Source organism: Mauremys mutica, chromosome 13, assembly GCF_020497125.1.
Source record: "Mauremys mutica isolate MM-2020 ecotype Southern chromosome 13, ASM2049712v1, whole genome shotgun sequence".
Lineage (NCBI taxonomy): Eukaryota > Metazoa > Chordata > Testudines > Geoemydidae > Mauremys > Mauremys mutica.
The window spans coordinates 592247-619518 of record NC_059084.1 but is presented as its reverse complement, the minus strand read 5'-3'; the positions used below and the strand labels follow the sequence as shown (position 1 = coordinate 619518).

At 54.2% G+C, this 27272-nt stretch overlaps 1 protein-coding gene across 9 annotated transcripts in view; it reads right to left on the bottom strand.

The window, feature by feature from the left end:
• CDH22 (cadherin 22) overlaps positions 1-27272 on the bottom strand; it is a 162327-nt gene that overhangs the window by 21125 nt on the left and 113930 nt on the right. For 5 of the 9 annotated variants that reach the window (XM_044984596.1, XM_044984588.1, XM_044984590.1 and 2 more), the window contains one exon: positions 22409-26113. In XM_044984596.1, the coding sequence (XP_044840531.1) occupies positions 25575-26113 (539 nt within the window). In that variant the 3' untranslated portion in view covers positions 22409-25574. Of the gene's footprint in view, positions 1-4039; positions 4092-4601; positions 4788-5795; positions 5873-22407; positions 26162-27272 lie in introns of those variants that run through there. The other 4 variants (XR_006573079.1, XM_044984591.1, XM_044984589.1 and 1 more) reach the window with 4 other exon arrangements.

Here is a 27272-nt window from a genome sequence, read left to right as displayed (position 1 = left end):
CTGTACCTGGGGTGCTGAGCGGCTCCTGCATCGCCCCCGGCAGAGCTCTCCCTGGGAAAGGCCCAGGGTCCTGGTCCAGGGCGACGAACACCTGGGCTGCCCCATGTGCTTATTTGCTGTGGGGCGGCTCTGCCTGCAGAGACCATTGCAGCCGTCCCTTGCTCTCCGACAGTCAGCAGCTCGCAGGCGCTGCGTGGGAGTTGGCAGAATCCAGAGGCCACAGTCGCTCCTTGCTCTGTGTCCAGACTCGACACTGGTGGCAACGGGGCTCTGCCTGGAGATGGCGGCAGATGGTGCTGGCAGAGGCTCTGTCCCTGTGCCCAGCGGGCTGGGGCTTCCCCTTTCTCGGGGAAGCAGGTCAGGAGGGGAGGGAGCCTGGAGGGTCTGTTCTGGCAGCACAGTCCCTCTATCGGTTCACACCTGAAGTTCACACTACCCGAGTATCTGGCACAGATCTGCAATTTCCAGTCAGCCTGCTGCTTGAGCTAATTGTGCTGTAATTGCTGAGCTGTGTTCCCTCCTGTTCCACTGAGAACTGGGGTCCTTTCACTTGTTTTTTTGGCCAGAAGAGAAATCCTGCGTCTGGACTCACAGCTCAGTCCTCCAGCCCATCTTGACTAATGTAAACTCCAGGCAGAGGCAGCATTCATGACAGTCCCTTTGCTAACAGGCTCCCGCAGACGCAGCCTCTCACCCTGATCCTCTGTGCTTTAAAGCCACTCGTCCGTTTGGGGGAAAGCCAGAAAGAATTGTTTCCTAGCCCCCACGTGTGTGTGAGGGGGCTGCTGGGGCGGGGAGACTGGGAAATACAGCAACCACCCACAAAAAGCCCTTCCAGGAGCCAGTGCAAATAGAGGGCAGTGAGGGAGATCCGGGCCCAGAGGGGCAGGACCAGAGGATGTGCCAGCAGCAGGCAGTTGAACCCATCCAAGCGCTACTGCTAGCACGTGCAGGGCTTGCCAAGCGCCTGACGGCCGCTTCATCAGCAGAGTGACAGGCCCAGCTGCCCAACGCCACCATGAAGGCAGGTTAGGTGACACCTCTCAGCCACATGACTGGGGGAGGCCGTGTTGCCAAAGCAGGTCGTTGTGCAGACGGACCCCATGTGTAGAGAGGTTGGCCGCACATATTCCCTGGCCAGTTTGGGACCTGTTCAGCAGAGTCTAAAGCTGAGATGGCCCATCAAACCCCGGCAGCCAAACCGTCCCAAACGACTTTAGCACCAAGCACTGGCCTCAGCCCATACGGCCCAAACTGGAGATGGGAGCCTGCAACCAGAGCAGACGCAGATGCAGCAAGCCCAGCCGGGAATGTGAGAGGTCCCCTGCTGTGACTCGGGAAGGGACTCTGGTGTATTTACATCGGTTTCCATTTCACTAAAGAAAAATGTTCCCTGCCCCAGAATGGAGGGGGTTAATGGATACTCAGGGGCTGCTGAGCTGGGCAGGCTCAGGCAGACAAGGGCTGGGCTCAGGTGCTCCTCTCCAGGTGGCTCAGTTGCCTCCTTGCTCCTCCTTTGCTCATCTCCTGATTAAAGAGAAACTTGCACAAATGGAGCCCAGCGCAGGGCACTTGGCTCCTGGAGAGCCTGGGGCATGAGCCTCCCGCCGGGAACATGACGCTGATCTGGAAGAGGCACTGGCGAGCACAAAGTGAAAGAAATGACCATTCTCATTTTAATTCAAAGGAGAACACGCTAGAGAAGGGGACAAGGCTGGCTCCCAGACAACTCCCTGTCCCTCCAGCATGCTGACGCTGCAGGAGCAGCATGTCCTCAGCACTATGAAACACTGCCAGCCCGTGTCGTTTTCCAGCTCCCGGGCCGGCCTGTATTCCCACAGGACAGGATGCCAAGGGGACTGGACACAGGGAGGAATCTGGCTTAAAGGGAACCCTGCTCTGTAGAGAGGCTGATGCACAGGCTACGCCCAGAGAGACCAGCCTGCGCTCACCCGTCTCCCTGCCCTCCTGGGTCTGCATGGACTGAGCTCCCTGCTCCAGGGGCAAGGACTGTCATGCAGCCCCCGCCCCTAGCAGCACCATGGTGGTCCCAGGACACCTACTGCACTTCTGATGGGAGCAGGTCTCATCTGCCCCAGCTCTGAGCATCCCAAATGCCTGGAGAATCCCAGCTGGCAACACGCGTGTCTGTGGCCAGGGGAGGAAAGGGGCTGGGCCAAGCCAGGCTGATACTAGCCACCTCTAGGCAAACCAGCGCAGAGATCAATGGAACAGCCTGAGTGGCTCCAAAGCAGGGAGCTGTGTGAGCAAATGCACTTGCCAGCCCTGTGTGTACATGCAGAGTTTGTGGGTGCAATTCAGAGACCTAGTTCCTGGTTTCCTGTTTCTGAAAATGTAGCCAAGCCACTGAAGCAGGGACAAGCGCCACTCCCGCACAGGTGCACACACACAAACTCACTCACAGAGACACACACGCTGATGCGCACACACACTGATGCACAGAATCATATAATCATAGAATCTCAGGGTTGGAAGAGACCTCAGGAGATATCAGGACCAATCCTCAACTCAATCATCCCAGCCAGGGCTTTGTCAAGCCGGGCCTTAAAAACCTCTAAGGAAGGAGATTCCACCACCTCCCTAGGGAACCCATTCCAGTGCTTCACCACCCTCCTAGTGAAACAGTGTTTCTTAATATCCAGCCTAGACCTCCCACTGCAACCTGAGACCATTGCTCCTTGTTCTGTCACCTGCCACCACTGAGAACAGTCTAGAGCCATCCCCCTTGGAACCCAGTGCACACTCACTCAGAGACACTGAGGCACACACACACACATTGAGATACTCACACATGAACATGTAGACATTGGCAGTCTCCCACTCACAGCCTGGCGGGGGTGCCCAGGGCCCATGCAGGGCTTGGAGCAATGCGGAGAGGGGCAGACGGTCACAAACACAACTTCCTCAGAACTTAAGCCAAACAAATTCTAAAAGAGGGAGGCAGGGAAGGGTCCCCTCAGAACCTTTCTTCCTCCTCACTCCACTTCTGTGGCTGGCAGGGGGCATGTAATCAGCACTAATCAGTTACTTAAATAATTGCTGAGCCCCCCTGCAGGGAAATTATGGCTAAAGTGCACCCAGAGCTACAGTGTAACACAGACAGCAGGTGATTTAAAGACACTGTTCCAAGAGTGAGGCAGGGGGTAAGACATGGGGAGCTGCAGCTCACAGGAGATAGATAGATAGATAGGGGGTGTATGGGGATAGATAGATAGATAGATAGATAGATAGATAGATAGATAGATAGATAGGGGGTGTATGGGGATAGATAGATAGATAGATAGATAGATAGATAGATAGAGGGTGTATGGGGATAGATAGATAGATAGATAGATAGATAGATAGATAGGGGGTGTATGGGGATAGATAGATAGATAATTTATTTTTAAATGGTCAAAATCAGAATGAAATGTTTTGACGCAGCTGAAATTAAATGCATCAATCGACCCAAAATATTTTTCCCAGTGATCAGGGAATTTCCCATGAAGCAGAGAAAGCAGTTCCTGCCCAGCTCCAGACATGTGTGTGTAGGCATGTCGGGGGGGGGGGGGGAGGAACAGGGAGGGGGGGTTGCATCCTCACTGCCATGTCTATTGGATTCTCCAGGAGAACGAGTCTGGGAGTGTCACTGCTCAGAGCTGCTGTGTGACACCTTTGGGGTCTAGTGCCATGTGTGGCCAGCTGGAGCGCTCTCTGGAGGGCTGGCTGTATCAGCAGCTGATCTAGGGCATGGTGTATAAGGAGTTCCTAGCTCCCCCGGCCCCACCCAGGCTGTCCCAGCAGGATGCTCTAGAAAGCAGCCTTGAAGGAGCACCCCAATTTTCAGACACGTAGATGGGCGCTGGCTCATTCCTGCACACCCAAGTTCTCTCCAACAGACCGGAGTCCCCTGCGTAATCACACTGGAAATAAATAGCTAAAGTGACTCTAGGTACATGCATTGTGCTGTACCTCATTGCTCTGCTCATCTGTAGCTGTAATGCACATTTAATAAGTACTTATTCATTGCACGGCTCACCCTAATACAGGAGTGCAGAAGTTTCGCTGAGTAAGCAGGAAAACAGCTTGGGCTGTAATAAAAAGGGAGGGAAGGGAGTTAAAAGAAAATTTGCCAGGTAATTAATTATCAGGCTTTGAACAGCCATACTTTTTTTATTAAACAAATATGCAAATATGGTTTAAATGGCTGTGTTAGTGTTTGGGTTATTTTGCTGCATGACAGTTAATCTGTAATAAGGCAATTACTTTTCTCCTCTGTGCACGTGTGCATGTTGTGAGCGAGTGGGTCTCTGTGTTTGAGTGCATGTCTGTGTGTCTGCGAGTGCAAGTCTGTGACTGCGAGTGCATATCTCTGTGAGTGTGAATGCGTGACTGTGTGTGTGTGCACGTCTCTGTGAGTGCATGTCACTGTGTGAGTGTGCAACTGAGTGTGAGTGCACATCTCTGAGTGTGAGTGTGCATCTGTGAGTGTGAACACATCGGAGCGTGAGTATGCACCTCTGAGTGAATGCATATCTGAGTGCTCTGTGGTCACGTGTGTGCACGAGTGCATGTGCATGCCCAGTACACTAGTCTCTCACCACTCTGCTATGCTGTGCTCAGTTGCTGTCTGTTGTGTCCACTGCTTTACTTCTACCGATTTGCTGCATGCGTCGTTTGCCCGGATCAATCCGGGGATCAGCACAATGCTGGGCTGGAGAGGCAGGGCTGGAAGAAGGCTGGACAGGTGCTGCCAGTCCCCGCCATGCAGCACCCTGCCTCTGAGGCTGGGCAGGGTGACAAGAGCATGTCACACTGATGCGCCATACTGGCTGCCAGGCCATATATGTCGCCCCTGTCCAGCTATGGAGAAGGACCCGTTGTGCCCGGTGCTTTAGCGACACTGAGCACAAAGACGGCCCCTGCCCCAGCCAGCTCACAATCCCAAAGACAGTAGGTGGGTACAACTGGCAGAGAGGAAGATGAGGACACGAGCCTGGCTGGCAAGCGAGGGAGCGGCCCCTGCCGCTGCTAGCCCCTGTGCAGTGCAGTGCAGGTGTCAGGGCAAGCGCTGACGGACAATGAGGCGGCTCTGCAGAGGTTTGGGGAAGCTGCTCCCATAGTGAGGGCAGTGAGGGTTAAGGTCCTAGCCTGGTAGCAGGAGACCTGGGCTGGATTCCTGGCTATGCCACTGTGATGCAGTAGGGACTGTCTGCATGGGGGAGGGGAGAGCAGGGGGTGACTTTAGGTGAGGGACAGGACCTGAGCCTGTAACCTGAGCCAGCCAGGGGGGAGGGGTGTCAGCACCTTGGCCCGGGAAGCCGGACAAAGGAAGGGGCCGGCTGGAGGGAGTTAAGTCAGTTTCGGTTTGGGGCTGGGTGGTTGGAATTCAGGGAATCCAAGCTGGGGACTAAGCTTCCTGAACCCCAGAAGGACTCGATTGAGGGGTCCTGGCTGTGCCCACAAGCTCTGCTGTAGCCTGCGTTCCTGTTGTCCAATAAACCTTCTGTTTTACTGGCTGGCTCAGAGTCACTGGGAGTCCCAGGAAGAGGGGTGCAGGGCCCTGACTCCCCCACACTCCATGACAGCCACATCCCCCCTGTGAGCTTGGGCCAGGCGCTGGATCTCTTTGGGCCTCATCTCCCGCCCTGTACCCCAGGGCAAATGATCCACCTGCCTCTGCCCTGTCTGTTCTGTTTGAACTGGCCGCCCTGGGTGCAGCGCCTGGTGTGACGGGGCTCCAGTCCCGGCTGCTGCCATGATAAAACGAGAACGATGGATGGTGGTGGCTGTACCTGAGTGAGGGGAGGAGACTTTGCTTCCTCTGGATGGAGACGGTGCTGAGTCCACGTTGATGGGCTCCTTTGCAATACTGAGAAGAAGGAGAATACAAGGCCAGGCTTTAGAACAGCACTTTCCGGGGGGCGAGGGGCCTAGGCCAGCCCCGAGTGGGGAGGGCCCTTCAGTGCTGGCTCAGCGGCCACAGGCCCATCTCGGGGTCACTGCCCTGGCTGCAGGTAACTGGGGCTCGCACTACGCCAGTACCAGGTTTAAAGCAAACAGAGTGAAACAAAAGCTACTGGCCAGGGCCACAGAAAAACACACAGAGATGCTGGCAGCAGAGAGATCATCTCCCCATTAGCTCTAATTAGCATGTGGTTGAAAGACAACAAGAGTTTAAATTAGGAAGACATCACAATGGGTCCCAACTGTGTTACCGCTGCGCTCATAGAACAGCCTGACAGCTGCAATTTAGTACACGTCTAGGATCTGTCAAGGAGCGTGCCGGCATGTGTGCATGTGGTGTGTGCATGTGCATGTTTGTGTGTGTGTGGTGAGAGTGCCTCTATGCGCAGTACGAGTGTGCGTGGTGCGTGTGCAAATTGTGGGGAGTAGCAGTGAACCAGCACTAATTCCCTGACCTGGCACAGGAGATTCGGGCTCTCCAGAAGCTGAGCAATGCTGTCCAGGGCAGGGTCTAGGGAGGGAGGCCTGGAGCCTTGCTATTAGCACAGCCAGACACACGCTAAAGACCCCTCAGCACCGGGGTGGTGGGGAAGCACTTGCCTATTGCCATGGGAGGAATGACAGGACTTGTACTTGGCTCTGGAGCGAGCCAGCGTCGGCCAGGCCGAGCCGTGTGCTGTGACGAAGTGGGACTCGTGGGCTCTGAATGACCAACCTGGGAATTGCAATGGGAATTGGCACAAGCAGGTCAGCATCTGAAGTCCCAAGCACAGACTCTGGTGTCTGCGCCCTGGGAATAACCCCCTCCCCGCTCCCCATCCCAGGTGCCTTCAGCACCCCCCCGTAGCTCCTTGAGCGCGTGGCATGGTGCGGGCGCCGCCTTCCCTGCCATGCAGACTGGCAGCAGAGGAGCAAAATGGAGAGGGACAGGGGCCCGCCCACGCTGCTCCGAGCACGAGCCGTCAGGGCACCTGGCTATGGATTGTGTGTGTCACCAGGCCCAGATACAGCAGGCCGCGTGCAGGCTGCAGTGGAGCATTTTAACACTGCCCTACAGCCAGGTCAAACCCTTGGCTCAATCTCCACTACAGACTGTGACTGTGTCATGAGTTGGTATCAAAGGGGAGGGTGAGGAGGAGCTCAGCTGAGCTGGGTGGCCACAATGACCCGTCCAGTCGGCTTCTAGCCCCAGGCCTTGGTAGCAGCCTCCTGCCGGCAGCCTCCAAACACGACCCGTAGCCCCACAAAAGGGAAGGTGCAGAAAGGGGCAAAGCGAGCCCCCCTGCAGCAGCCACAGCCCCCACTTCCCTGCAGGGACAGGAGTAACAAACACCAAACAACCTCCCAGGGCACCGGGGGATCACTGCAGACTGACAGCCCAGCAGGAGCGGCTGTGCCGCGTCTCACAGGCTTAGCCAGGCCACGTGCGCTGGCCGAGCTGACAAAGTGCCTCCAGTGTCGGTATGAAATACGAATTGCGCGGAGTGGCGTGTTCCAGGGAGACCCAGGAGTGGTCATGGACTCCCCAGGAGGGACGCCCCAGGTACCAGCAGCCTCACAGTGTACGTCTACACTGCACATGGGAGCAAGGCCCAGGCCTGAAAGCCTGAGCTCCAGCCCAAGTCAGGGCGACGAGCACCGTCTGCACAGCGACGCTCAGCGTGCCAGCGGGTCCTTCCGTCTCACGGCTCCTGGCACCGCCCCGCTATCCTCAGTCCCAGTCCAGCGCCCGGGTCAGCTCAATCCAATGTAGAGACTAGGGCAGGAGCCCAGGCGCTGAGACCATCCCCCCTCACGGGGTCTCAGCTGACCTGGACCAGCCGCAGTGCAGACATACCCTGAGGCACAGCCTGAAAATTGGCCCCAGCTCTCTAGCGTTCCAACCACAGCTTTAGCCAGTAGAGCATCGCCTACCCCCCGTTTCCTGTGCTCCCAGCCCAGTGTGCAAGGGAACAGAGGGGCTGCAGGTCTTTTGGGCTCACTGATAAGTGTCTCAGGGAATGTGGTGGGGGCACCAGCATGACCCTGCTCAGCCGGCAGAAGGCCCCTGGTAGGAGGATGCTGGTGGGTCCCTCTGCAGCGCTGCAGAGGGACCGACATCCACGAGGGAGGCTGCAGTAAACCTTCAGCGAGCGCCTGTGGAAGGGAGGGGGAGCTCTCACCATCCGGGGCTCTGGGAGTGGGAGATCGTGGTTATGGATTAATCAGCTTCGCACCAGGTGATGCCGGAGCCACATGCAGGACACAAACCCCTGCTCCAGGGAGGGCTGCACTTGCTGGCGTACGAAGGAAACGTGTAGGCAGGGGCCTGTTCTGAGGACGCGTCTGAGTGTGTTCAGCTCTTAGGGATTTTATTCACTACGCTCACAAGGTCAATGTTCCAGCCCCTCTGCTGGCGAGCGCGAGCCGAGAGCATGCACAGGGACGGGAGCGCTGGGGGGCAGGCAGGGCCTTGTACTGGAGCCCAAGCTGGGCACGGGCACAGAGCGCCGGGGGAGCTGGGCACAATACCCCGAGTCGCTGACCTGCCTTTCTTGTGCCAAGCTGTGCTCTGCTCCTGGCTGGCCGGGACCACCCCCCGCCCCCGGCAGAGACAAGGGCTGGCCCGCATCTCCCTCAGAGCAGGCCGAGTGAGCCATTATCTGGCTGGCTGCTCTCACTGGTCAGGCTGTAGGACGACCCTGGCATCATTCAGAGACGTGTGCAGTATCCCCATGCTGGGGCCGACGGGTCCTACCTCTCCCACTGAAGGGAGTGAGCCCAGGGCTGCAGGAGGGGAAGGGGGACACGCTGGCCTTAGGGTTCAGGATAACATGGCAGAGAAATAAATAAGCTGGCAGCCTGGGGCACAGCACTGGGCTCCCTCCCTTCGCTGTGCCTGAGCCCGGTGCGGGAAGGGTCAGTTGCCTTCGCCCACCTCCCTGGGGAAGGGGAGAGCTGAGCGCACAGACCTGCTGCTTTCATTATTTATAGGTACCATGGGCAGAACATGTTCGAATGACATTTGCACTAGAGCCTGGCAGCGCAGATCAGCGCTGAGCCAAAAGGAACATGTCAGAGGCTTTATGGCTGGTTAAAACGGTGTCAATCACAGCGGCGCACTCCCCTCCTCACCCCCACCCCTCGGCACACTCCCCCTGCCCTGCAGAGAGCCCGCCCGCAGCCCCACGGTGACAGATTGATAGGCAAACCCACTGACATCCAGTCGTAAGTCATCAGGCTGTTTTATGGGTAAATCACAAGTAATAAGCTTTCCCACTAGAATTAGAATGACATCCCGGAAAATTATGTTCTGGTTTAACAGAGGATGACGGAAAAGCAATGGGCTCCCGCAGAGAGGAGTCGCTGTCCTCTCTGCCCGACAAGATCCTGTCACCTGCAGACTCAGTGCAGGAGCAGCAGCTCTGTGCCAGACCGAGGGCAGTGAGGAGGGACATGGCTGTCCTGTCTGTCCAGCCAGCCAGCCATGCCTACCTTTCAATAGCCCCCCGACGCTCAGGCTCCATCAGTGCAGAAGCTCCATGTTTATCCTTCAGCCACAGGGCGATGCAGCCCAGGGTGCATGGAGTGCTAAGGGCACCTGCACCAGACTCTGAGCCTTGCTCTGCCAGGCAAAGGTACAGAGCAGACACCAGGTCAGGAGGTGCTGCCCTGGCCTGTGCCCTGGCCAGCCCAGCTGGGGTCCCCAGAGCAAACCAGGGAGCTTCCTGCTTTACTGCCTGCGCTAGTCCTGGGGCACACACAGCCCTTCATTCTGTGGGAGCGTGACCTTGCTTAGGGCCCCTGTCTGCAAACCTTGGAGCCAAGGGGGTGATGCACAAGTGACTGTGCATGGGTGAAATTCAAGCCCCGTGTGTCCATGGGGTTTACATGGAGCACGGGCCTTGTCCTGCCTCCTACACAAGGGAGAATTTCGCCCCAGGTAAGAGCTACTCATGTGAGTGCAGGATGCAGAACTGGGCCCTAAACTCACAGGCCAGGCCAGGGCCCAGCTCCCAACTTGGTGCTGAGAGCTCCCATCTGAGCCCATTGGTGATGCTGGCAGAGAGAAACCCCCCAGCTGTTATCCTCCTGCCCAACCTGGGGAGGACAGTGCCTTATGCTTCAGAACCTTCCCAGGCTCCATAGAAGGATTTCTTCCCTACCCTGCCTGACAGCTTCTTATTCAACTTGGCCAGCTTGCGGCAGGCTCTGGAGTGCGCCGGTTCTGGGCAGCCTGTGGATCAGAGCAAGGTTCATTGCTGCACCTGCAGGAAAGATGTGTCATTGGGTCCATCTTATTCCTCTTTCCTAACCTTATAATTTTGTGATCCATCTTCCTTCCAGCTTCTGCTGACAAAGGCTCAGGAGAACATTTCTCCCCTCCCAGCTCCATCTGGAGGCAGCACAGGCCTCCGAATGAACAGGCAGGAGATGCATGATGTCAGTCCTAGCGTTGATAATTCCTGCCACTTTGAGTAGGAGAATCCAGCATACAGAGCCCATGACTCCTGAAATGTCTCCATCTCTCCTGCACATTTGACAGCGCTCGCTGCTCTGGGATTTAAATCTAATTGATCCTAGTCTGTCTCTTACCATCTCTGCTTCAAGAATGTCATTTTCTTCAGAAAATGCTCCTTTGCAATTACTGTGAATTGCAAATGAAAAGCAAGCGACCACATATTGATTGGAGCCCAGGAAAAGCACTAGAGCCACTGGGACTAGATTAACTTTTTCTGGAAAATGGTTTCACGGTTATTTAAAGAGATTAATCACTTAATTTCAGGTCATTTACCACCATTCCTTTCCATGTGCTCCAGCCAGGTTCCCCTCCAAAGCATGGCCTGGGACAGGTCTTTCTCTGTACAACTCTTTCTGCTGGCGCAAGCTCTGCAGCTGATGGGAGTCCAGAAAAAGAGAATAAAGCCCTGACTGTTTATGTGGAATAGCAGAGCCTCCCCCTCCAATCCCTGCTGTCACGAGGTATAGCCGCCTGGCCTGGCCAGGAGCGTGTTGCACTGAAATGGGGAGGTTACAATATATTTCTCACCACTCAGAAGAAAGACTTGTGATTAACCTGAAGGGCAACACTTAGGAAGTAGCCCCCATTCTGCGCACAGAGCTTTGCACATGCCTTTTGGGGCACTAAGAGCTGCATGCACAGGTGACAGAATTCATACCCCAAACCTAGCTGGGACATGTCAATTCTAGCACATGGGCCTGCAGGTTTATTGATGGGAAGGTGTGGGGGAGAGAGCCCACATCACACCTACCTCCTTGGCCAATGATGCCTTGAGATCCAATGCCTCTATCGCCTTCATGTTGGCGTGAGCACCATGCTCACTGTCTTCACCACACAGGAGGGAGGCTGGGGGCATATTCACTGGACGCGTCTCCCCAGGCCATGCATTGAGGATGACCTTGTTTCTCAGCGCAACGCCATTGCAGTTACACTGTGTAAATCCAGTGTCAAGAGACTCCACAGCCAACTTCCCTCTAGAAATTCCTTCTTTGTGCTTTATGAGAGCATGGGCCAGAACGTTTAGTGCTTTCCATCCCAGGTGGTGGTCACCATAGCCTGCCTGGCCAGTCGCCTCCTGTCGTGCTGTGGTTCATGGGACAATGGAACAGGGCGGCACATCCACCTGGCTTCCCGCAGAACAATGGTTTCTTTCTGAAATATTTCAAAGCATTTTGTTCTTTGGGGAGAAAGTATAGAAGTCAGATGGCTCCTGAGGTGGAATATATTCCAAATGTCAACACAATCTGTGCTACATTACGGCTAAATGTGATAATCTTAACGCCTGGCTTCTTACTGTCAGTGGCACTGAAGTCTGATGGATTGACAAACAGCCAGAATGACATGCAGCCCTAGCTGATAAGGGCTCTCTCCAGGGAAATCATAGCTTTTTTAAGATGTTGGCAGCTACAAGCAACTACCTTTTATATTTAAAAGGATTACAAGCATTGATTGCACTTCCTGGGGTGAGGTTGTTGGGGGTTTTCTGGTCACCTTTCTGCACCAAAGTGAAGCCTGTGTAGCTAACTGAGCTTTTCCAACAATTATTTTGAAATAACGACGGTGTGTCATGTTGACGGTAATGAGTATTTTTAACGCCTAATTTGTGTGCAGTCTGAACGGATTTCAAGTCAGAGGTGAGTGACTCCTGACCAGAAATAAAGCTGCAATTGGCTGATTCAGTGGGGGATAAGTCAGGGTGGATCCTTCTGTTAGGGATGCGTGCTTCCCCTGGTAGAGGTGGGATTAGAACTTCGCCAGTTGCCATGGTTAAAGGGATGTGTTCTGCTCAGAAGGGCTTGGTCTCTTCTCCCTGAAATGAACATCTGGGTGAAGCAGAGCTCACCAGCACAGCTCTGCTACAGCAGTGAGACAGGGCAAAGCAAAAATACACGTCTGCGTAAAGCCAAGTGCAGCCTGAGTCATTAACAATTCCTGTGCCATGAGCCATTAGTTCTGCTTAGTGATGAATGGAAAACGTCAGAGGACAGCAGCTGGATGTGCTAACCACTATCTGGGAACAACTGGCGAGAACTTGGAAGCCGCCGTTTGCCACATAGCATGGGCCAGTAGATGTGGCCAAGGGTGGAGAGTCAAGAGCCATGGACTGTCACCAGCGCTGTCCCAGACTTGCTGTCTGGCCTTGTGGGAGTTGGTTCCCCTCTCTGGGTCGCAGGTTGCAGCGTGAGGATGCTGAACTCTCTCCTCTGTATGCGCCCAGTGATCTCCGGGGGAATGGCTGGAGCACTGCGCGCTACGTTTGCCAGAGGCATCTCGTTACTTACTTGCAACAGATGCATAACCCCGATCATCTCGCGCTCTAGTGGCTTTTCCAGTTCCCTGGAAACTTTGCCGGCCCTGCCTTTCCCTCAAAGGCTCCTGGAGGGTCAGTAAACACTCTTGATTCTAGACAGCCGCTTCCCGTCAGGAGCAGGGTGAGGCTCTTTGGAGCAGCAGAGTGAGGAAGCTGGAGACACAATTTATCTCTCACTGCAAGGGGAGTGGGGGGGGATTTGCTGATGGAGCCAGGTGCAGAATGGCTGCCTAAGCCTGCTCAGTCTCTCTGCAGGAGTGGTGGGTCCCCGCAGGTTAGACAGGCAGCTGTTTGCATTCCTATCTCTGCAATACAGTCTGCTTTTCGGCTCAGGTTCTTCCAAAAGCTCCTCAACAGCATCAATGAGCTAATTAGCTACTGGGTGACGCACACAGCAGAATGCTGTTCATTTAACTCCCGCAGCATGCTGGGAGCATGGCTTGCCTGTCGGTCGGTCTGTGAATTCCGAGTACAGCCACCATAACAGCCTCCAGGCAGCAGACCATCAATGAGCAGAAGCATTGTTCAACTAGGACTGTACTCTATGCTGCTCTGCAGGATCTACTATGTAGACACCTTTGGCATATTGGAGGTTGAATCTCCCAGATGCAGAGAGGATACAAGAATGGCTGTGACAATAAGACTAATGATAATGACACGCTCCTTGCGCAGTAACATTTCAGCATAGCATATGCAGCAAAGTAGGCGCCCTCTGCAGATCCGGGTCCACCCAATGGTCACTTTCCATTGCCATTCTGCTGCAGGGCTGACTCCCTTTGCCACCGGGCTCGCACGGCAGCGTGTGCAGGAGATACACTCATGGAGCAGAGGCTGAAATCCCAGCAGTGCACGGCCCAGCCTAGGTCAGTGCCTGTTTTCCCAGGCTGGAGGCTCCGCACCAGCTGGTAACAGGAAGCTGTGACTTCCAGTCCTGATGGCACTGCTATTAATGAGTATTCAGCAAGGCGCAGGATGGAGTTTAGTGGCAGTAAGTGACTGCCCAGGAGCAAGGTTTCAAGGCCAAGTAAAATTTAATGATTTTGTTTCTCTCTGTGAATTCTGTGGGTATGGCGGTTCCTGGAGTGGTACCAGCTGCCTGGGACCTTCCCTGGAACTCAGCTTCAGAGGTTTCTGCTGCGGAATCCTAGCTCTGTATGGTGGAGAAATGGACAGGGATGCCTTCGACTGCTCGGAATCAGTCTAGTGTGCACAGCGAGAATGACAGATAGGCCTCCCTGTGAGCCAGTCCCTGGTGATCCCATGCTCTGAAATGTGGAAGTTGCACTGAGGAAAAGGCATAAATAAAATCCATTTGGAATGTTATGTCTAAATGTTCTCTGCCTGGAGCATCTCCACAGCCCAAGGCTGCAGCCTACGCTCTGAGAGCTAGCAGCCTAGGTGCTAAACTGAATACCTGCGAGGGATAAGGTAAGAGCCTGGATGCTGGATGAAGCAGCGATTCGGCAGCTGAAGGGAGTGTGGGGCCCGGAGCCCACACACTAGTGGCGGACAATACAGTTAGAGCAGCGATACTCAGACTGCAGCTCGCGAGCTGCAAATGGCTCTTTGATGTGTGACCTGCAGCTCTTTGCAGCACATGATGTTAAAACACCGTGTGATTTAATTATTAACCAGCCTAAGTTATTAACCAGTCAGGAAGTTTTTACTGAGTCTTTAACCAACTGTAGTTGATAAACAATAAGACTTGGTCAGCCAAGTTCCCTCTAAGTTGCACAGCCGTGCGGCAGCCTATTAAACACTACGCAGGCACTAAGGGCTGTGGCGGGGAGAAATGCCTCTCTAGTCTCTCCTAGCCCTGGAACCTCTCCCCCGGCTGCAGCAGGTCCAGGGCTGGTCTGGGTCAAGGCCAGGGAACACAGGCATCCCTCTCCCGACCGGCCCCAGACCTGCCGCGGCTGTGGGGAGAGGCGCCTATCCTGCAGCCCAGCCCCAGAGCTGCTGCGAGGAAAGACTGCTGGGGGGAGGCCTCTCTTCCCACTGTAGCCCCAGTGCAGCCTGCACCCCAAACCCCTCATCCCCGGCCCCACCACAGAGCCCGCACCCCCAGCCAGAGCCCCACCCCCACCCCAAGCCTCTGCCCCAGCCCTGAACCCCCGCCCACACTCCAAACCCCTCGGTCCCACCCCACCACATAACAAAATTCATTCTGCACATGGGTGGGAAAATGTAGAGGGAACACTGTTGGTCAATCATTTTGCTGTGGGAATTTTATATATAAATAGTAAATGAAACAAGGAATTCACACACCTGTGGCTCTGTTGAACCACCGAGGTCTGAGTGTCACGGAGTTAAAGGACTCTTAGGCCTGGAAGCAGCCCTGCTGGAGGCTACAGGGAGGAGGAGGGTGGTGTTTTTTCTGAGCAGCTTATTACCAGACCTATTTCCTTCCCCATTTGTAAGGCCCAGCTCAAACTCTGGTTACCAGAGATGTATTTTTCTCCTGGGGTGTATAGACATCACAATCTTTTTTTCATTTTCCCTTAATGATCCCAGCAGATCGCATCCATCTTTTGTAAATAACTCTCCAGAGGAGGTTTGGACATCTTGCCTTCTGGAATTCAACATGGTACCAACATTATGCACAATGTGCGATCGTTATAGGTGATTCTGCTGCAGCGTCTGCACTGATGGCTGGGGCAGGGAGCTGGGTGGTGCTCTGCTGCAGTGCCCTGACTTTACTGGACATCTGGAACACAAAGACAATGAACATCGCAGGGCTGATGTCACAATGAGTTAGCTGCAAACGCTACGGTTCTCTAGGCCTGCAAACCTCCTCTGTGTTTCACCTACACGGAGCAGGCAGTGCTTGATTCACTGCCCAGAGGAACACAGTGTCTCCTTAGCCCCTGCCTTGGTTGTGGTCGGTGACTGAGCGCCGGAGAAATCTGTACTTAGCTGTCTGGAGCCCACTGCATTAAAAAAAGGGAAAGGGGCAAGTCGGATGTAGCTCCACTGGAGCCAGTGGGGCCAGATCAATCAGCAGCAGCTCCACTGGAGCCAATGGGGCCAGATCCCCAGCTGGTGTCAATCAGAGGCAGCTCCACTGGAGCCAGTGCAGCAGAACATCTACCAGTCTTTGACAAAACAGGTTTCAAATAAAGTTGGCATCAGTGGAGCTGCGAGGAGTCACCTCAGCCGAGAAGCGGGGCCGTCATAGGCTTCCTTCAAGACAGGTCAAGAAACGAGTGTTTCAGAGTTACCGGAATGGTGACAACAGCAGCTGGATTTTCAAACAGCCTTCGGGCTATGAGTGTGCATAGGTATTTGCATCTTCAGAGAGACCCACTCTGCACACACACAATTCCCCTCTCTACACACATGCAAACAATTCCCCACTCTACACACACATACCATGCCCTGCTTTACACACGCAATTCCCTGCTCTACACACACAATTTCCCGCTATGCACACACGCACAATTCCCCACTCTGCACACACACACATGCACAATTCCCCACTCTACACACACACACACACACCATGCCCCACTCTGCAGGCACTCCCGGGATTTGCAGAAACTGACATTTTTGGCTATTTTAGGGGGCAGCATAGGCCCAGTCTGACACTGGCCTGGGTGTTGTCTGTGCACTGGAGACTGACTGGTCCTTTGTGGGGCGCTGCCCTCTGACATCTAGAAAACACTGCAGAGTTTGAGGAGCACGCCACACTCCCCGTTTTTAGCAAAGCCAGCTGCCTCGCGTCGCTAGCCCCAGAGGAGGGGCAGGTCTGGGCCCTGCTGAAGCGCCAGTCTATGAAAATAGTCAAATGAGAAGGAAATGAGGCTTTTCTTGAAGACCCTCCGCCCCCCACCGGGAGCCTCACTGCTGTTGAATTGTTCAAGCAAGAAGGAATAATAAAAAAGATGAGAGGAAACCAGTGTAGAAAACACTCTTCCAAGCCTGGCCTGTATTGTGGGAGGAGGGCTGGCATGAGAGCCCAGGGTGCACCTCGGCTGTGGTGTTAGAATCACAGCTCCTCCTTTTGCTAGCAGAGGGTCTGGTATCTTGCTGGGAATTCGATGTTCTGCTTATTCATCCACAATGTCAAAAAACAAAATCTTCTGCATGTGTCTTGGCCTGGGCCTATTTCTGTGCTGGCAGCTGAAACTGGCTTCTGGGAGTCCTGCATCCAGGATGTGAAGCCTCTTACAGCTAAGTGCCTCAGTTAAACACAAGAGACAGGATGGCATGTAGGAAACATCCATAGCTCTGTGCAAGACATAGGAATAGGCCACCAAGTCCGTAACTGTGCACACCAAGTCCGTAACTGTGCAGCTGGGAGCCTAATGTGCTCCAACATTTGCTGCAATTGTGCCGTTACCAGTGCTGCATGGACAAATGCCCAGTATAGTCTGATTGTTGCACATGCAATCACCATAATGGCAAGTGCAAATTTGTGATGCATCCACTGGGGCCATCCTATCTCCTAAGGTGAGCAAGGTGCATGTACCTGTTCCTGGCACATCCTGGAATCCCTTCCCTGGTTACGCGTCGTGTTATTTGCTGTCTTAAAGGTCCTTGAGGAAGTGGATGATCTTGGGAACAAGATGGTGGGGGATGACTGGAGCGTAAAAGGGTCACATGCATGAATGATCCTACCAGATCCAATGAGAGATTGTTTCAGAGCAGGGACTCGGGGACTGAGTCTGCCAGGCACCTGGTATGTTTGTGGCCAAGCTGAATTCCTGAGAATGAACAGTGCAGATTACACCTGGCTCCTCCCAGACAAGGGGTAACTCTGGAAAAGATCAGGCCAGAATGGAAGGACTCAGACTACAAACAGTTCTGGACTATGTTCAGGTGTCCAATGCCCTTTGCCTGGTGGGGCTCTGCTCTGGGCTGGAGTCTGGCCAGACCTACTTGCACTGGAGGGGAAGAGACATCTCTCGTGTGGCATCAGAGCAAGCTGCAACCTCCCTGCAGGTCTGGAGGAATTGGCCAGTCAGGGATGATGGCCTGTGGTTCATTTTGGGGGTCTCAGAGAAAGTACCAAGTTCTCACTGGACTCATGTATCAGTCACTATGGAAGCCAGGACACATTTCTTTCCTTGCAGCCCCTTACCGAGATCAGGGCCCCATTGCGCCAGGCCCAGACCCCGACCCCGACCGAGATCAGGTCCCGGCCGTGCCGGGCGCTGCCCAGACCCCGACCGAGATCAGGTCCCGGCCATGGCGGGTGCTGCCCAGACCCCGACCGAGATCAGGTCCCGGCTGTGCCGGGCGCTGCCCAGACCCCGACCGAGATCAGGGCCCGGCTGTGCTGGGCGCTGCTCAGACCCCGGCCGAGATCAGGTCCCGGCTGTGCTGGGCGCTGCCCAGACCCCGACCGAGATCAGGGCCCCACTGTGCTGGGCGCTGCTCAGACCCCGGCCGAGATCAGGTCCCGGCTGTGCTGGGCGCTGCCCAGACCCCGACCGAGATCAGGGCCCCACTGTGCTGGGCGCTGCCCAGACCCCGACCGAGATCAGGGCCCCACTGTGCTGGGCGCTGCCCAGACCCCGACCGAGATCAGGGCCCCACTGTGCTGGGCGCTGCTCAGACCCCGACCGAGATCAGGGCCCCACTGTGCTGGGCGCTGCCCAGACCCCGACCGAGATCAGGGCCCCGCTGTGCTGGGCACTGCCCAGACCCCGACCGAGATCAGGGCCCCACTGTGCTGGGCGCTGCTCAGACCCCGACCGAGATCAGGGCCCCGTCATGGCGGGCGCTGCCCAGACTCTGACTGACATCAGGGCCCATCATGCTGGGCACTGCAGACACACAATGAGAGCGCTTGACACAGAGATTACTACCCAAGCAGACAAAGGCAGGAGATTTACACCCCATCATACAGACAGGTGCTGCGGCCCAGTGAGAATCAGTGACTGGCAAAGTCACACACGAATTCATTGGCCAGGAACTGAACCCCGCTCTCCCAAGCCTCAGCCCAGTGCCTTAACTACCAGGGCATCCTGCATGATCTTCCCTCTTTGGATTCCTGTTCCACTAACGGGCATCACACTTGTTTGTGATTCTGTTTCCTACTTGTTCCATCTTTGGTTCGGATGCAACTTGAAATGCTGAGCTGCAGCTGTACACAGACAGGGGCTTTTCCCCTACGGTGTCTTTAAAGGGGAGTTATTTTATGGGGAGGTTTAACTTCTACCCACGTTATCTGGTGACCTACATAGATGCTACCACAGAATTTAATGCATTCTCTCTCTGTGGGCCGTCCAGCTGCTGTGTGTTGCATCAGACTTTTTATGAAGATCTGACTGTTGCATCCCCTCACTGCAGGCAGGTGCTCTCTTTCCTGGACCTAGTGTGAAAAGGTCGAGCTCACCTGCCACCAGCTTGCTGCTCACTCCCTAATCTCTGGTGCTAAGAAAAGCAGTGCTGTTGGATTTATCCCGAACCAAAATGAAAAATCATCTATTTGCACCATTTTAGTGTAAAACAGTCCTTTAAAAAGACCTGGACAGTTTTGCCCCAGCTAATAAATGAATACAGCAGCATTTCTATGACGCGTGTGTGTGTGTGTGTGTGTGTGTGTGTGTGTGTGTGTGTGTGTGTGTGTGTGTGTGTGTGTGTGTGTGTGTGTGTGTGTGTGTGTGTGTGTGTGTGTGTGTGTGTGTGTGTGATGGGGTGTACAAACCCCACGCTGGAGAACAAGAGGTTAGGAAACAGCTCTGGGCCCAGGCGGCCCCACCAGGTGCAGCCACACCTGCAAAGCCTGCACAAGCTGGAAGTAGGGCTTCAAAGGCCCTGGGAGGGAGCGGTTTGTTGCTCTGACCTGGCGGGGTGGCCAGAGGGCTGCCCGTGAGCTCATTGACTGAGGGCTTGGCTACACTTACAAATTTGCAGCGCTGCAGCAGGGTGTGAAAACACACCCTCTGCAGCGCTGCAAATTGCGGCGCTACAAAGCGCCAGTGTAGTCAAAGCCCCAGCGCTGGGAGCCGCGCTCCCAGCGCTGTCCGTTATTCCCCACAGGGAGGTGGAGTACGGACAGCGCTGGGAGAGCTCTCTCCCAGCGCTGGCCCTTTGACTACACTTAGCGCTTCAAAGCGCTGCCGCGGCAGCGCTTTGAAATGCAAGTGTAGCCAAAGCCTGAGACCAGACCACAAAGACCTTAGCAAATCTACAAGGAGAGGCAGGCGACTGTGCAGATCAGAACCTTGATTTGAGATTCTTGGACTTATTCTGTGGGGGAAAAAGGAGACTTGGGTAGGAAGGGGTCCCGGGGAGCAGCTGCTTAGCATCCCATGGTGCAGAGGATAGCTGGCCACCACTGGGCCTTGGACCACAGCCCGGTGGAGAGGGTGGGGGTCTCGGCCCCCCTACTCCCTCCAAGAAGATGTGACAACAACAGGGGCTCCACTTTCGTGGAGAACCCAGCAGGGGAAGACCCTGATCCATCAAGGGCCCAGGCCCCCACGTCCCTGTGCGAAAGGGAAGGACTAGAAAGTCGGGGCGGGGGAGCGCTGAAGAACAGTACTATACTGTATTTCAGGGGTGGGCAAACTATGGCCCGCGGGTCACATCCAGCCCATCAGACCATTTAATGTGGCCCTCAGCTCCCGCCAGGGAGTGGGGTTGGGGGTTTGCCCCGCTCCAGCCAGGGAGCAGTGTCGGGGGCCTGCCCCGCTCTGGGCAGCTCCCAGGAAGCAGCCGGCATGACCCCCCTCTGACTCCTATGTAGTACACGGAGGTGTATCCAGGAGGCTCTGCGCGCTGCCCTGTCCACGGGTGCCGCCCCCGCAACTCCTATTGGCCGTGGTTCCCAGCCAATGGTAGCTGCAGGGGTGGTGCCTGCGGACAGGGCAGCGTGCAGAGCCGCCTGGTCGCACCTCGGAGCCGGAGGGGGCACATGCTTCCAGGAGCTGCTTGCAGTAGGCACTGCCCACAGCCTGCATCCCTGATCCCCCTCCTGCCCTCTGAAGCCTTTGATCCCAGCCCAGAGCCCCCTCCTGTACCCCCAACCCTTCATCCCCAGCCCCACCCCAGACATTTTTAGGTTCTGATCTTACAGAGATCCTCTGCTTGGACCCATCTGTCTCTGTAGAATCTCACTGGGACTCTGCACAGGTGAATTCCTTTGCAAGGTCAGGGGCCAAGGGTGGAATTTTTACACATTCAGCATTTTAGGGATGTCCTTCCTGCACCAGTGCAGGGCACACTGTGTTGTCATCATTTGTTCAAATTAAGACAGAAAACTCAACCTTTTTCTGAGGAACAAAAACAGCATTTTTTTCATGTCAAGTGCCAGCGACAGGGGGGCAGGAACCTGTGGCGGCGGACACAGCAAGGTGCTTCAGTTCCACACCCTCTCACTGCTCAGGCACAGCAGAAGGATTTTGATCAAACTTTCCAAACAAACTCACCTCTGGATGGCAGGGCCGGCTCCAGCATTTTTGCTGCCCCAAGTGGCGCCCAAAAAAAAAAAAAAAAAAGCCATGATCGGTGGCACTTCGGCAGCAGCTCTACCGCCGCCGCTTCATTCTTCGGCGGCAATTCAGCGGCAGGTCCTTCCCTCCGAGAGGGACTGAGGGACCCGCCCCCGAATTGCGGCTGAAGAGCCAGACATGCCGCTCCTTTCTGTTGGCCACCCCAGACACCTCCTTGCTGCGCTGGTGCCTGGAGCCGGCCCGGCTGGATGGCGCCTGGGAAGCTCATCCACTGAGCTCTGATGGTGAAAATGATACATGCTTCTCCATGGCTGCAAAGATCCATCCTGCTCCAATACCTCGGGTGTAACGTAGTAATAATACCTAGTACTTATGTGCCACATTTCACCCCCAAAGTGGCTCATGCACATGGCCAGGCAAGCAAAGGAGGCATAGTGCAGTACACAGAACAGAGGGGAAATGGTCCACATGCTCCACTGCAGGCACAACTGGCAACTTCAAAATGTGGGCCTCCTTGTGTGCACTCACAAAACGAACTGCAGGTGGAAATCAAGTCCCTGTGCACTCAATTGCTGGCTTGTGCCCACAGCCAGGTCAGAAGTACAAATATGCACATTTGTCTCTGAAGCTCAAAAAGTGAAAGAATAAATTACTCCAAGGACAAGCAGGCGGCCCAGTGGAAATGCACTCCATGAAGCAACAGACCATTCATCGTCTCCCGGTGTCACAGTGGCTCCTGTGGAGCAGCAAGCCTGACAGACGTGCGCTATAGACTATTCACAACACACGCTGATACCTGCTGTCACTCCAACGCAACAGGGCTTCCTCCTCCCGAAGAGCTGGAGTGAGACAGGCCCATTTTAGCATCATCACTCGACCTTTTTCTGGGAGAAACTTTTTCTGAGGAGCATTTTAATAAAAAGCTGGAAATATCCAGTCAAGCCATGGCCTGTGGCTGGGAATCTGTACCGAGAGCAAACGGATTCTGCAGCCTGCTCTCTGCTGCAGCATGGCCTGGGCGTGGCGTGTCCATAGTTTGCAGGACAGGATTCCTCTCCTGCTTGCTGGGTGCCCTGCCCCCCTTGGTGAGCTGTCGTTTACTAAGACCACATTCAAAATACCGTACAAGAAAAGGAAACGAAACAAGATAAACTACATCAGACTTGGGCTAGACGACAAGGAAATCATTTATTTCCAGGTCCTAAAAAGACCTTGACAAAATAACAAGGATGAGAAAATCAACCTCCTGATTTTGTTTGGATAGAGGGGAAAAAGCAAAGTGATGCCATCAAACACCCAAACAGTCTGCCAGCTCCTTCCTGTAGAGGGTGCTCATGAGCACAGTGTGGTGTGGGAGTGACACCAGCAGGGTTGCCTGGGCACCTCTGCAACCTGATCCCAGACAGGAGCTGAGCTGGGCTGCTCCAGACCATTGCATTTACAGATGGAATTAAAAATAAAAATGCAGAAGAGGTTGTGTGTGTTGGGGAGGGGTTGGCTGGTTCAGGATGCACAAGTGGAAGCCAGTTTGGTAATTCAGAATACATACCCTGTAAGACTGCATCCTCTGCTTAGACAATCCCTGGCAATTGCATGAGGCCCTTCCTAAAGCAAAGGCCAGTTCAGCAGGGGATTGGGCAGAGTGGTTCATTGTCCCAGAGGGAAAACACAAAAAAGTTCCTGAGGAAAGAGAGGCCTTTCTCCATTCTCTTACTCCTAGATTGGTGGCATTGTCTGGGAGTGACTGAGCATGCTCAAAGGCGATGCTTTGGGGGCAGGAGGAACAGCTACCGAGTAAAGCCCGTCTGACTGCCTGGTAAACGAAACAGGCCATTTATCTGGCTGCTTCTCTAAAATCAGTGGGGAAAAATCACAGTAAAGGACTAACAAGACAACGTGTAGCATCCAGGACATGAGAGACTTGCACAGATACCAAGATAGGGGCGGCTCCCCCAGCCTTTGCAGCCATACTGAGACCCAGAGAGATGAGCAACTCTGCTTGTTCAAAGTTTAAATGCTGAATTCCGGCTCGCTTGGGAGAGTCTCCCAAAAAACACCTGAGTTGGGGACTCAGATGCTTAACCGCATGTGAGCCTTGAGTGGCTGCAGCAGGGGAGGGGAACCTGTTGTTGCAGGAACAACAGGCAGAGACTATTATTTTTCTAACATGTCCTTCTAGCCCCCTCCATACCACAGCATGGGGCTCTCTCTACAGCTCAGGGCAATACAAGCTACTGGGAAACAGAACACAACATAAAATGAACATGCACATACATTTATATTCAAACACGGTCTCCAAGGAATTGGCAACTGGGATAGAAAACACTGTGGCTAGGCTAGGGGGACAAACCCAATGACTATGACAAGCCTTGGCAGGCCTTATCAGTTATGTATCAATTACAACATTGATTTTTCCCATATCAGCAGATAAGCTGCTGTAGCCAGAGCTACACAAGAAGCTGCTTGTGTGCCCTGCTGAACAGGACTCCGAAACGTTAGCTGGGATTTACTCTGAGAATGTCACTGATCTGAAGACATCCCTGCGATACTCAGCATGTCCCTCAAATGCCATTTCGTGGACCACGGCATTCGGACAGCTTCTGCTCTCCCACCTCATTGACCCCAGTTCTCATCGTCCAGCACTGCTCTTTGCCAGGCAGCTCCGAATTAACCGTCCTATGTTTCCTGGTACTACATTGTGCTCATACTCTGATCACCCCCTTGGGGGACCAATGGCTCACACTCTCTGGTAAGTTTTCCTAAAGCCCCCTGCTCGCCCTGAAATATAAACAGAACTCTTCGGCCAGCAGTTTCTGTGGAAACCTGAAGAGACTCTCACTCTAGGGCAAACTTGCAACAACAACAACAACAACAAAAAGTTGGGTTTGGGGGATAGCGTGGCTTGGCTTTGCTGATGGCGTGTGGTGTCTGGCACCTCCACAAGGCCAGATCCCAGAGCTGGGGTGGACTTGTCATCAAAGGCTGTGATCAACTGACTGATATTCAGTGGCTGAGGTGAAATGAGTTGTTAGTGTTGTCAGGCCTGTGCCTGCTGGAAAGCGCATCCACCTCACACCCACAAACGCAGCTGGCACTACTTGCCACTCTTGTTGGTTGCAGACAGTGGCTCAAGAACTGAATAGGCCAAGGAGGCTCACTCCCTTCTCAGCCATCCAGGCTACCTCATTCGGGGATGCTGCAGCAGGCTGGCTGAAGTGCTGTGCCTGTGAGAGCGTACACTGCAACCCATACGAACATGAGACATCAGGCCCTGGGACTGGCTGAGAACTTCCCACACAAAGCGCTGTGCTGTAGGGATGCTTTGCATTCCCTCTACTGTTACCTCTACGACATGGGCTCAGAGAGCTTCCTCCTCCACATTTCAGCATCACTGCCCACAGTCCAGCCACATAGTCCTATCCTGTATTAGTGATATCACAGTTTGTTGCCATGGGGATCATTGGGATGCCAGAGCCTCAGAACAATGACTTCACTGTGGATCAAGCAGGAGGGGTAGATGTTGGCATAAACATAAATATCTGTGATACATGGCAAAAATGGACAGGAAAATTCTAATAAAAACCATGAGGTGAAACCCAAGCCCAGAAGCAAAGTATGTTTGACCCTAATGTAAAAACCTCTCTTTAAAAGGACCTGACCTAGGAACTAGCACCCAGGACCTCCAAAACTCAGCAAATGTAAACTGCTCCACTGAGTGTAAGCAGCTGGGATTCTGCACAGAAACACCAGCTCGCCACAACTAGAGGAACTGCAATACAAGGAAAGTCAGTAAATATAAAGGGGGAGAAAACAGAATAAAAGTTAAAAGCTGGTTTCGCTCTGCAAGGAAAGCTCTTAAAAATCAAAGCACATTAAATGCTCTGAATCAAGTGACAAAAACAATTTAGACAACAAAAAGCTTCTCTTTCTTTCTTCCTCTCCTTAACTGGGCTCATTGGACAGATCGATTTAAATGATAATTTGTGGGGGAAAATCCCGTCCAAATTTTCTTGAATTAGATTTTCTCTTTCTTAAATTAACATGGAGTGCTTTAATGGAGATTGCTATGAAAGCGATTAGGATGGTGACAACAGCTCCTTTGGGCACTTCAGCCTCGCTGTGTGTGTGCTACAGAGCCTCTAATGAGAGGCGGCTAACAAAGAGCACATCATAAAGCCATCACTCGCCCTGTCCAAAATGGTCCTTGATGCCTCTCCTTCCATGCCAGGGTGGGTAGTGGAGGGACTCTGCTATCTGGATGACATATTGTCCTTATTGTTTGACCTGAGCTTGCTTCCGCAGCAGCCCTCGAAGACATGGGAAGCCTGGAGAATCCCCAAGTCTGGAAATCATTGTCTCCGTCTCGTTGTGGGTTTTTGGTTAATTGTGGCTAGGATTCTTCGCTCTCCTCCTCACCTTTATGCCCGGCGTAGAGAGCCGCCAGCTGCCGGAAGCGTGGCCCCCAGCTGCTCAGATAGGAGAAGTCCTGTTCTGAGCTGGTGGACCAGGTGTTGATGGAGCTCAAGGACAGGACAGGGGAGTCTGAGCCCTCGAAGGCGTAGGTTTGGAACGAATCGTATGGTGGGACAGACAGATCCTCGTCTGCCTGATCCACCTTCCTGCTGATGTAGTCTCTGAACATGGAGAAGTCCAGGTCTGGGTTCTGGAACCACTGTGGGAGAGCATGGAGCTCGGAGGGCAGGTTACCAGTCATGCCCCCATCTCCCGGCCCTCCCCCGCCGTCGCTGCCTTTGAGCTCACTGAAGTCATAGAGGCTGCGTAGGGCTGACATGTCGTAGGCCTCGGTGTCCTGCTCCCCACCCCCCTCATCATTGTATTTGATGACATTGTCCCTCATGTCCTCATCTTCCTCTGACGTCAGGTGGCTCTTGTGGTGTCGCTTCAGAGTGAGGATTAGGAGAACCAGCACTGGAGAGGGAAAGAGCCATCAGTGGGGCAGGACGCCCGGGAGACGAGCTAGGGGAGAGGGCAGAGCGTGAGCGGCTCCCTCTCTAGCAGTGGAGGCGCTGCCTGCATTCAGGGCTGGTGTGCAGGGCAAGGGACATGGCGCCCAAATGGCCCATTCATGGCGGAAGAACATGCCCCCAGGGAGGGAAGGCCAGAGCTGCAGCCCTCTTGGCTGGTGAGAATTGGCATCACTGGCCAGTTCGCCAGTTGAGGGCCAGGCCCATAGCAACGACATTCCCTGGGTCCCCAGTGGGGGACAGTGCAGGCTGGTCTCTGTGGTGTGTTCCAGGGAACTGGGGCAGCCGCATTCTCCATGCTGCACAGCCACCAGGGCACTCACCCCCAGGAGGGGAAAGTGCAACAGAGACGGAAGGATGGGTTCTGAGAGCGACAAGGAGGAAAGGGGGAGCAGGGCATGCAGCAGCAGAATGGCTGGAGGGTGATTCTGGAGCAGATGGCACAGAGTGGGAGCAGCAAGATGCAGATGAGTCCTGGATTATCAGCTATTCAGCCATCACCTTTAGCACACTGATGTGCACTTTATTCCTTTGTGGGCAATTAGGCAGAAATTTGTTTGCACTGCGTTGGAAAATGAAACCGATGTAAAGTGCACCCTGTGGAAAGGGTTTTCTAAAGACGACTTTTCCAGCAACGCCCGGGGTCCTGCATGTTCCCTGACGATGCTCAGCCAGCAGGGACACCACAGGGTGGGAAGTGACTCTGTTGATCATCTCCGTTATTTTAAACATGAGCTCCTCCCTTGACATGTGTGAACAGGCCTGTGTGTGCAGGCCTCCCTCTGCCCGTGACCCAGTCTGTGCCTGCCCAAACAAGGGAGGAGGAATGCTGTGTGTGGGGATCATCCTGCTCGATGTAACCACTGCCACCCCCAGAACAGGTCTCAGGAGCCGATGACACTCCCAGGCATGGAGCCTAACACTCAGGGAGCAATTGATCAATCAGACCAATGGGAGAGACGGGGGCTCCTAGGTATCAGAGTCATGACAGGGACCCGGACAACAATCATATTCCTTGTTTATTTAGATCTTAACGCTGACCCACCCCCACAAGGCCTTTCACTGGACGTCTTGCTGTGTCCAAGTCTCCTGTCACTGTTACC